At 37.5% G+C, this 11221-nt stretch overlaps 1 protein-coding gene across 1 annotated transcript in view; it reads left to right on the top strand.

Moving 5' to 3' along the window:
* The first annotated feature begins 2662 nt into the window (after positions 1–2662).
* Positions 2663–11221, top strand: part of EPYC (epiphycan) — a 24035-nt gene continuing 15476 nt past the window's right edge. Inside the window, exons 1-2 of the mRNA XM_009866248.1 lie at positions 2663–2691; positions 4811–4986. Coding sequence (XP_009864550.1) covers positions 4819–4986 — 168 coding nt within the window. The 5' untranslated portion in view covers positions 2663–2691; positions 4811–4818. The remainder of the gene's footprint in view (positions 2692–4810; positions 4987–11221) is intronic.

The following is an 11221-nucleotide window of genomic DNA, read 5'->3' as shown; positions in this document are numbered from 1 at the left end:
CACTAAAATCAAGAATAAGTTAAGATCCAGAGCCAATGTGATCTGAACATCACTAGTCTTACTAAAACAAAAAAGTAAACCTACCAACCAAAATATAAAAAAGTTTCAGGCTGTCTGTGATAGTATGTCTAAATCAACTTAGTTGTGTAAGAAAGAAAAACATTAATATCAGTATGAAGAATTTGTTGTAAATAAGAATTTTCCTTCAATAAATTATATAAGATTAAGGTGTCTTCTATAAGTGAAATCAATGAACACTGGGCCTGTCTAGAGAAAATATGTTTTGTAAATGAAGAAGACGTATTTGAAGTGAGGATATCAGAGAGTAAATCTTAAATGACCAAGTAGAGACTGTGAATAAGGAAATTTAAAATATCTGATTTAATGATTCAAGGCCCCTGTATTCATAACCACAGAATCATAGAACAGTTTGGGCTGGAAGGGACCCTAAAGATATTCTAGTTCCAACCTTCCTGCCTTGGGCAGGGACATTTTCTACTAGAGCAGGTTGCTCAAAGCCCCAGCCATCCTGGCCTTGAACACTCTGAGGGAGAGGGCATCCACAACTTCTCTGGGGAACCTGTTCTAGTGTCTCACTACCCTCACAGTAAAGAATTTCTTCCAAAGAGCTAATCTAAATTTACCCTCTTTCAGTTTGAAGCCATTACCCCTCGTCCTATTGCTACACTTCCTGATACTAGAAGCCCCCTTCAGGTACTGGAAAGTCACTTTAAGGTCTCTCCAGAGCATTCTCTTCTCCAGGCTGAACAGCACCAACTCTCTCAGTCTGTCCTCATAGCAGAGGTGCTCCAGACCCCTGGTCTTCTTCATGGCCCTCCTCTGGACTCACTTCAACAGGTCTATGTCCTTCTTATGTTGGGGGTCGCAGAGCTGAACTCAGTACTCCAGATGGGGTATCACCAGAGCAAAACAGATCCGCAGAAACACCTCCCCTGACCTGCAAGCCATACTTCTTTTGATTCTGTCCAGGATGCGACTGGGTTTCTGGACTGTGAGCACACATCACTGGCTCATATTCATTTTTTCATCCACCAACACCACCAAATCCTGCCTTGTTGAACTTCATGGGGTTTGCATGGGCCCAGCTCTCAAGCCTGTCCAGGTCCCTCTGGATAGCATCTCTTCCCTCCAGCATTTCAACCACACCACGCAGCTTGGTGCCATCTGCAAACTTGCTGAGTGTGCACTTGATCTCACTGTCCAGGTCATGATAAAAATGTTACAACAGCACTAGTCTCCATACTGATCCCTGAGGAAGGCGACTCTTCACTGATCTCGACTCAGACAACTCTCTGAGTGCAACCATACAGGCAACTCCTTATCCACCAAGTGGTCCATCTGTGAAATCCATGTCTCTCCAATTTAGAGACAAGGATGTTGTGTGGGAAAATGTTAAATGCTTCGCACAAGTCCAGGTAGATGATGTCAGATGCTCTTCCCTTATCCAGCAGTGCTGTAGTCCCATCATGGAAAACCACCAAATTTTCAGGCATTTCACCTTAGTGAAGCAAATCACGTCCTTAGTTTCAGTGTGCCTCATCATAGTTTCCAGGATGATTCACTCTGTGATCTTGCCAGGCACAAAGGTGAGACTGACTGGCCTTTAGTTCCCTAGGTCTTTTTTTTTCCCTTTATAAAAATAGGGGTTATAGAAACAGATTAATGGTGTCCTAGAGACAAATCATGTTGAACTCTCTTTAGAAAGAAGTCTGTCGTCCAGGAGCGGTCATAGTACTGTAAGGTACTGCAGACCTGACTTAATTGACAAGAAAAGCACGATACCTAGTGCCATTTGACATTATTAGATGGTATATTTCATTGAAGAGTTGGAGGAATGATGAAAAAGCTCAGAGGAATAATTATATATTGTACAGAATACTGGTAGTGTAAAAGTAATCACAGAATTAAGTAGGAATGGATAATAAAGAAAATACCATAAATAAGGAAAAGAGATAGCTTCATTTCTGCTGACATTGTAAAATCTACTTCTGGTGCAATCAAGAACATGATACTACAGTGTATGTCTATCATTTGCAGCACATTGTAGCTTTTCATATAATTTAAGGAAGTGATATTTCCCCTTCGAAAGGAAAACATACTGGAAAGAGTAGTTCCTACTAATATTGCCTTATAAGTACTCCCAGAAAATTAAAGGGGAAAAAAAGTACCTCTAAATACATGCCAGATAATACTCACAGCAGGTGGAAATACATTAAACCTTATCACGTACAGTGAGCTCCAAACAGAAGAAATATTCATATGTAATCCATTTTGCTTAAGCCTTGATTTTGAACATCAGAAAATACACATTTCTAGATTATCAGGACACCCCAAAGACTGCTTCCAGAATGCACCTGAGAATGTTATGCATATATTGATAAGAACAGTAAGAAATTTGAAGGGAAGGGGTAAAAAGTTGTGATGTGAAATAAATGCCGTTTGCTTACAACAAACCTTTGTTTGACCTCGCTAAAATTCAATTCAGCAAAATCTAATATAAAGGTGGTTGAAGTCAGAGAAACTCCCTGGGCTGAGGTCTACAGCTGAAGGCAGAAGCTGTACCACCTCCCACAGCCCCAGAATGCCACTGCCATTGGTCGGGGTCTAATACCACTGCCTCTGCTTTCCAAGTAGTTCCATCCCATTTGCGAGATTGGAAGCTAAAGGTAAGTTTTGGTACTTTCTCTTAGAACAGTTAATTTGATTTCTAATGTTGGAAGTATTTTTATAGTATCTGTTTTATTTTATCATGCATGATACTGATTCAAAGCCTTCAGAATGAGGAGACTATTTATTTTTCCCTGGAAAGGTTTTAGTTACTTCCTGTGAGAGGAGTACATAATCTTCATCAAAATATTTGATCTTACAGCTACTGCAGATGCCAACATCATTACAGTGTGTTCCAATATATTACACATGAAGAAAGTACAGCGACATGTAAACTCTGCAAGTTAGTGCAGAAATTATAGTCCTAGGAAAATATTTTTTTTCACAGCGAGTATCATTATATTTGATCTTTTTTGTCTATATATATAGAAAATGAAATACTTATCAAGCTCTATACCCTTACAACCCTTTTATTTCTAGGTAATGTGAATTAAAAATAATTCTGAATATTATCAATTTTTCTTTAGGTTTTTTTTTTTCAGAGGAAAAACTACACCAGATATGTTAGTATTGCAGTTTGTATTAATCGATAACGTTCTTTATAGATGAAGCACTTGGGATAAATGATCTGCAAAAGAAAAGAAAGACTGAAAACAGTCCTGTCAAAAATAGGCAGCAGAAAATATAGACAGACATAAAAAAGCAAGCTCCAGTAGACTTCCATTTCTTTATGAGATTGCTGGCATTTTTAATTTTAATTTATTTCTTTTTTCTTTTTTTTGTAAGGAAGCAGAATACTTTCAGTAATATTGGAGGCTAATAATGAAAGATGCAATTCAACTAAGTCTTCTCAAAAGACAAGCTCAAGTGACTCTAGCTACTCCCAGTAGCTGCTGAAAAGTCTTTTTGAATAAAGCAAATGAAGGAAAAATGAACATCTTGTGTTGCTCACCATCCCCAGAGGAATTTCATATCCCCATGCCTAAATCAGTTTCATAAAGACCTCTTTTCATGAAGCTAAAATTCAGCTTGATGCTCAGTACACACTTTCAAAAAAATCTCATGCATTTATTATATTTAATCTATTTTAAGTATCTACAGTTTAAAAATTAAATATTTAAGCATGTGTATTATGGCATCACATCAGGAGTGCAATTTGTTAGACATGGTCTGCTCATTTTCACTGTGCTTTTGGTGAAATTAGTGGCAGCTGTAGTTAAATCAAGGTCTAAATATGGACTGATGAACAGAGCCTTGTGCCAGAAGTGATAATAGGCAATATATCACAAGCAATATAAATGTATAAACACTAATCTTCTAGATTAGCATAAATTTACTACAATTTTACTAAAATATGGAACTTTTAAATGGATGCTAATTCAGTTTTACAATTCTATTCTCCAAGGAGAACAAGTGACTGTACTATGTCATCATTTCTGACTACTTGAAAAATGTTGTTGGTTGAATAACGAAGGAATGCTGAGTACTGTCACTATGCAGGACACAGCTTGCTTTTTATTTTGCTCCCCAGACCTTTGCAGAAGTGGTGGTCCATATGCCACACTATTCAACCAACTAAAATTTTATTCTGGTAAAACAACTAATGGGTGAAAAGCATTTGAATATCTTTATCCAGAGACAAAAGAAAGAGGTCCTAATGTTTTCTAATGTGATAGATTTTTATGGTGGAGGAGAAAGACAAAATTACATTGTTGTACGTTTCAGAAGATTATTTATTGTGATAGACACAAATAATATAATAATGTAGCTTTTAGCTAGTTTCTCAAGAGTTATTTTCTAATGCTATGGTGGAAATAGGTGAAGTTAGATGAAAGGGGAAAAAGCTAATATATATCTTCCTTTCACCTTTTCACGTAATTTCACTGAGGACAGTTTAGTCATATACCAATAAAATTCAATAGGTCTTTCCTCAATTATCTAAATGCTAGTATGGCCAAAGCATACTGCAGAATTCTCAGATCGGAGGACTCTTCATGAAGCAAAACAAAAGAAGCTATTGAGTCATCATGAATAAATATGAGTTCATGAATAAATATGAGTTATCCATCAGAAATATTGTTCAATACATACAAGTACTGTATTTGTGGGATTAATTTTTCACAGATTTCTTGCAAATACTAGATTACCAAGATTTTGTCCATTTTCTTCTCTTTCAGAAAAGAAAGCAGAATGCAGACTTTTGTAAATATTTTTCTGGGATGTTTTATCTTCGAGTCTATTGGAGCTGCGCCTATTGCTAATACCATAATTTATGATTCTGAGTTCTATGATATACCACTTGGAGAGTGGCCTCATCCATTTGTCTATGATGCAAATGAACAGTCCGACCAATTAGAGGTAATCAGAACTTCATTTATTCTATCTTTCTAAAGTTGACAAATACAGTGGCTCCTGATGAGTTTTTGTTGGCCATAGAAATATTTATGAGCCAAATCTACTCATGTGGTTGTTGCTGCCTTTGGTTGCTCAACAGTTTCCTGTGCTGATAACACAATGCAGCTCATTCACATTCTCCCTAATCTGCAAATCTGTCCAAAGTATTTACTTTTTCTTTTTTTTGGTGGTAATCTTTGAGAACAGATGAAAGCTACCATGGTTCCCTCAGATCTTCTTGCATTTCCACAAATTCTGTAGGAGATTACCCTTGTAATTTATCTGTCTGGAGGAGGCAGCTGAGATAGGACATCCAGTATTCCCCACTAAATGAGGTTGAAAAATGCTGTTTTCTGAGGTTATTTCTTACAGTAATTGATATATTTGATACAAGTATTTCAGGCTATAAATGATAGTGGCTTCTATTTATGTTAGGGAAGTGAGTAGAACAAAGTACAAAAGAAAGGGAAAGCACTTGAATTGAAAAACGGGAAAGTAAGAGAGATTACTGAAGAAAAACTGTTGAAATTCTATTATAGTAAGAGATAGTAAGGTGTGTTGCCTGTACAAGCAAGGAACTCCGTTTGTTGACTTAAATGCTTCCTTCCTCTACTACATTCCTGTATGTTTCTACATTACTAAAACACTACAATAATATTAATGTTACTCGGCTCGTTAGACATGAGCGTAACTTCCTTGAAGTTGGTATATATACACTGTATGACTCAGGACTGAGTGTGATACAAGTTGAGGGAAAAAAATAGCATTTAAATAATAATATGGAGTTTTCACTATTACTTGTAATCTTTTTGTAGTTTTTCACATAACAGTTCATATTTCATGAAAATATGTTCCTTTGAGTGATTCATGATTGCAGCAGGAGGGACAAGAACTAGCCTTTCATCAAGGTGAGATCAAAACTGGATAGCAGCCTTGAAACTGGAGGACAGAGACAATTTAAGAATAAATATATCCCCAAACTAGGAAACTTAAAATATAAAAATAATCTCAAAGTTTGCACTAATATCAGAAGTTTACCATTTGAAGAAAAGAAATTTTCTCTTCAAAGGATTGAGAACTTTGCTCTAAAGAAACTACTTTGCTTTTGGCATGCTTCCCTGTATCATGCAGAATCAAAGCTCTTTATGTACCCATGTGTTTGAGTTTTCTTCCCTGACAAATCACCTCTACGTCTAGTCACTGGATACTTGTGCTCTCTCTCTTTCACATTTACTAATGAGTCACAGTTTCTGTCTCTTTTTGCTCTTAAAAATGAAGCCTTCATCAGTCCTACAAAAAAGGCTTCCTTCCCAGAAATAGGAGAGGGTATTTTGTATGTGCCTCTCCACAGAGATTTCATTCAAACAATAGATTTCTTAGTAATGTAGCAAATGGTAGGTGGGACTCTCATGTGCTGTGGTATCTCTTTGAGGTCCTGTGACACTGAAGAATGGGATGGCCCCTTTCCAAGTTTCTGAGTGAAGTATAGAGGCAAGCAAAGGCTCCCATGGTTCATTTCCAGTTGAAAGAAAATTCTGGATGCTCACTATTGCACCTGACAAGAAAAGATATACAACAGGTCTTATCACAGGTTGCTTTCTTTAGAGAAGCACAGAATAGGCAGCGTCCAAAAATTCTTTTCATTTTGTCTTGACAATTTCTTTTCCAGAGTAGGATTGTCTCCTATTACTGAGCTCTTCAGACAGCCTTCTTAAAATTCATTCAGTGAAGAAAATACATCGTAGCAGTTGGAAGGAATGTTACTTTGCATATGGATGGACTTCTCCAAGAGAGCCTTTTTTTCCTAGAGGTTTAGCCAAAATAATTTTTGCTTACATTCCTCTTACCATGTACCACCCAAAAGAAATGTAAGCATTCACAACTCCCCTAAACCCAGGAGAGCTCAGTGGTCAGTGCCATAGAAATCAAGCAGCTTTTACAGACATGCATGACGGTCTTTTGGACACTAAATATTATTGATGTCACTGGATTTTTAAACAGAATATATTTTTCTTGATCGTGGTTTTGACTTTCCTCCCTACAAGCCTGTTATCACCAATATTTGAACTACACAAGTAGCTCTATGTGTAAAATCCAATATTTATGCAAGGTCCCAGGTTAGTTTTTATTATGCATAGCTTAAATGATGAGCAATACCATAGAACCCGAAGCAAACAGCAGATCTTCATTAGATCTAGCCTGAGTACAGTAACTCTTTAGGGCTTGATTTAAGGCCTGCATTTCCTTTTAGAGAATTTCGGGTCATGTCTTCAGTCTTCTGAAATAGTGGAGAAAAAATGAAATAGCATTTTTTGGTTTTGCTGTCTTCAATTTAAGATTTTAATATTCAATTATATGCAAATATAAATCATTGTTTTAACATGTATTTAGACTCACTGGAGAACTGCAGAATTTTCCAAGGTTGTGCGTCCAACTGATTTTCAGCAGGTCCAAGAGACTGACTGGTTCTAGGACTTCAGCTACATTTTGTATGGTGCTCCTGTTGATTTCAATGGGAATTAGGCATCTCAACACTTCTCAGGAAGTAGGGCCTCAGTACATATGGGATTACTTCAGAAGATAAATGCCTTAATAACGAAGTCCACCCCCTCCACACTCCCTGACTCCTTTCTCTTAGGTTTTATTGCTGACCAGATGCCATATGGTATGGAATATCCCTTTTGTCAGCTTGGGTCAACTGTTCTGGCCATGTGCCCTCCCAACTTCTTGCCCATCTTCAGCCTACCACCCTTGAGGTGGGTAGGGTCTTGGGAATGACAGCCTTGGTGTGTGAGCACTGCCCAACAGTAGCCTCAACGCTGGTGTGTTATCAACTCCATTCTAGCTACAAATACAAAGCACAGCACTATAAGGGCTGCCACGGGGAAAGTTAACTCCATCACAGCCAAACTTGATACACTTATCTTCCTCAAATAACTTTAGACGGAACCTAGGTACCTGTCTCAGGTATAGCACCAAAATAAAGTTAATCAAGAGTGATTGAGTCAAAGTTCATGACTTCTTTTCCACTTTTCCACTTTTCCACTTTTCCACTTTTCCACTTTTCATAGAATCATAGAATCACAGAATGGCCTAGGCTGGAAGGGACCTTAGAGATCATCTAATCCAACCTCCCTGTCATGGGCAGGGATGCCTCTCAGCTGGATCAGGCTACTCAAGGCTCCGTCCAACTTCGCCTTGATGCTCTGGAAGTATTTTTCCTTCTAAAATAACATTTTATATATATATTGGCTGTTGACATTTTTCCACTTGAAATCCATGTATTTTTCTCATAGACTTCTCATAGATTTTAAAGTATCTTTAGAGTTTGGAAAACTTGCTTAATGCAAAGCAGAGGTTATCTAGTGTTGTCTGCTATCATCATCAGATCTGTTTCATTTCTTGATTTTTTTTAACTGCATTCTATATATGTACATGGAACACTTTTTAATGCAAAGATGTTGCATAGGAAAAGTATTTGTGGTTGTGAATTACTCAGGAGAATTGTATTGAATCCTCAATATGGTCTATGTATTATGATACATTAGATGGGTCAAACCTGGACTAGAAAATCTGTGGGTTCTAAGTTTCCAGGTTAGTGAGACATGGAAGACTTAGATGAAGTTTTGCATCTAACCCTAAGTAATTATCACTCAGAAATAAAATGTGTATAGAGACGTTAGCTAGAACAGTATCAGCTCTTACACAGATAATAGTAAAAAAGGCAGTGTAAAAGAAAAACCTATTACTAAGGAAGAAATTCAATGATGGAGAAAGAGATTGCAAAGGAATGTCACTGTAAGGTAGTGTACAAGCTTTGTGTTGGATTTATCTTCTGAAACTGACAGTTATAACCATATACACATGAGCTGCTCTATCACCCCTTTTCTTCACAGTAAGTTCCTTTATTATTTTCAATGAATATTTATATCATGATAGGTTCCAGAGGCCCCAGTCAAGACTGGGTCTTCATTGTCCCTGCTGCTCTGCAAATATATACAAAGACAGATTTCCTTCTTTAAAATGGATACAATAAAGCCAGACTGCCAAAGGCATCCTTGTGTAAGCTTCTTGCTGGTAAAGCAGAATGCTCAGAGTTTTTCTCTCTCTGAAACTAGACCTTTGAATAGTGTGTGAGAAAAACAAATTGTGGAGAGAGATTCAGCTACCAATGTCCACTAAAATCATACTGCAAACTTTTAATTACAGTACCTGTTAAACATAACCAGTCCAGTCTTCAGGTAGGAAAAGCTAAGCCAGAAAAATAAGAAGTGAAAACACAGGGACACCACAAAAATATTTTCATCAACAAGATAGGTAGGTGAGGTCATCAGTCAGTGAGGGTGAGAAGAAACGGAGTTGTCCCAGCACTGAATAAGCAGCAAAACAAGGGATCTGAATACAGGTTGGTCCAGGTCCATGTACACAGAAGAGGTGAGCTGAAAAGTATGATTCACAAAATAATGAGAATCAACCACTGTGAAAGCCCAATATTTGATCCTGCATTAGCTTGTTGAATTTCAGTCAAACCGAGAACAGGATATTCGTGTGTCTGAGCAAGCTCAGAACTTGCGTGATACACACAGAGTCACTTATATCTATGTGCACATACACACCAAGCCTCTCTGTTGCTGCCAAAACACACATCAAGATGGGTCTTACTTGTGCAAGAACTCCCTCTTGCCCTTCCACAGACCTGTGAGGCTTACACTGCTCTTTCTGTGTTTGTGGCAGGTATCTGACTAAATAAGAGACTTAAATCTGGACATGCAATGATTTTTCACCACACATCATATATACTTTTAAAAAACCTTTTGAATTGGTACAAGTAATGTAGAAGTCAGATAACTACATAGGTGAGAAGAGAATTAATTTTACCATTTGAAGTTTTATCTCAAAAAGTAACATTTCTACTTTTTCAGAAAGGCTTTAGAATACTTAAAAGAAAGCTGTTACCTCCACTTGACTGTGCATAACTGATTCCATATGCTTCTGTATAGATGTCTTCACAAAAGGTGAATATTTCTGTGGATTAAAAAGTAGTCATGAAATACGCAAGTGATATTTCAACTCTTTTGTCATAGAGCAAAAGCAAATAGCACATGACAAAGAGGAAGGATTTGAAACAGCGTGTTAGCCCTTAAGTTCTAGCACAACAATTCAAGAAGAGATCGTCTCACCCACTTAGCTATTTGAAATGTTATACAGACCAAGCGTACTGGCTAAGACGTTCTTAAGCATCTAAACCACTGATACTTGGTAAGCCATTAGTTACCACTACCTTAGCTGAACAGAGTAATTATATCATTCCTCTTGCCACAGACTGGATGAGATTCTCTGAGTAGTCACCTGGTCTGAAAACAGCTAAATTGGTTAATCTAGGGCTCATTGCTTAAGAGCAACCATCACAATATTAGAAATTCCTTTCGAAGAAGTGACAGTTTAAACTCCACAGTGAGATATAAACCTACTACCTTAGTTTCCCTAGTCACTTAAACTATTTTTTTTACCCAACTTCCAGTTTTGTGTCTTCTTCTGTAAAGTAATGCACATCCTCCCTACTGATGTGGGATATGAAACAAGGATACAGATACTCTAGAAAATGACATTGAATTCCTAAATTGTACTCATGGCTATATATTTATTGTCAAGTTAAATAACACATGTATATCTATCCCATTTAAAAATCATTTAAGACAAGAATCATTTTAGAGCCAGTCAAAACACAATTCAGAGAGTGGTTTGGTACACAGCTCAGAGTGGGGAGTGCTGTGGTTCTGCTCTGAACCTGCCCTGAGTCATTTCATTCTTTGCTCATGTTTAGTGATTATCTAATGCATGGGACGTAAATAATCCTTTGAAAAAGGTCCCAGGTCTCAGTTCCCTTCATATTAGTCTACATGATCATGTTTCCTTTGGCTTGGTTTCCTTCTCCTGCCACAGGTTTTGCCTGTTTAGATGTATTCTGGCTTTGTTTCCGCAACTCACTCAAACTCTCCTCTGGCTGGCATTTGATGATCAGGATGTGTTCTGGAACAGAGGTTTCTGGGGTGCCAGCCTCCTCAGGCTAGCAACCTATGTCTCAGCTCTGTTGCTTGCATAAATGGAGAACCAGCACCTTTGTTTTCATCTGAGCTAAAATGGAGTATAACAGCTATGCAAATTTAGCAGATAAATTATTTGAATTACTTAGCCCCAG

This window comes from Apaloderma vittatum, unplaced genomic scaffold (genome assembly GCF_000703405.1).
Source record: "Apaloderma vittatum isolate BGI_N311 unplaced genomic scaffold, ASM70340v1 scaffold11003, whole genome shotgun sequence".
Classification (NCBI taxonomy): domain Eukaryota; kingdom Metazoa; phylum Chordata; class Aves; order Trogoniformes; family Trogonidae; genus Apaloderma; species Apaloderma vittatum.
Note: the sequence above shows the minus strand (reverse complement) of the source record. Positions and strands in the feature narration are given on the sequence as shown.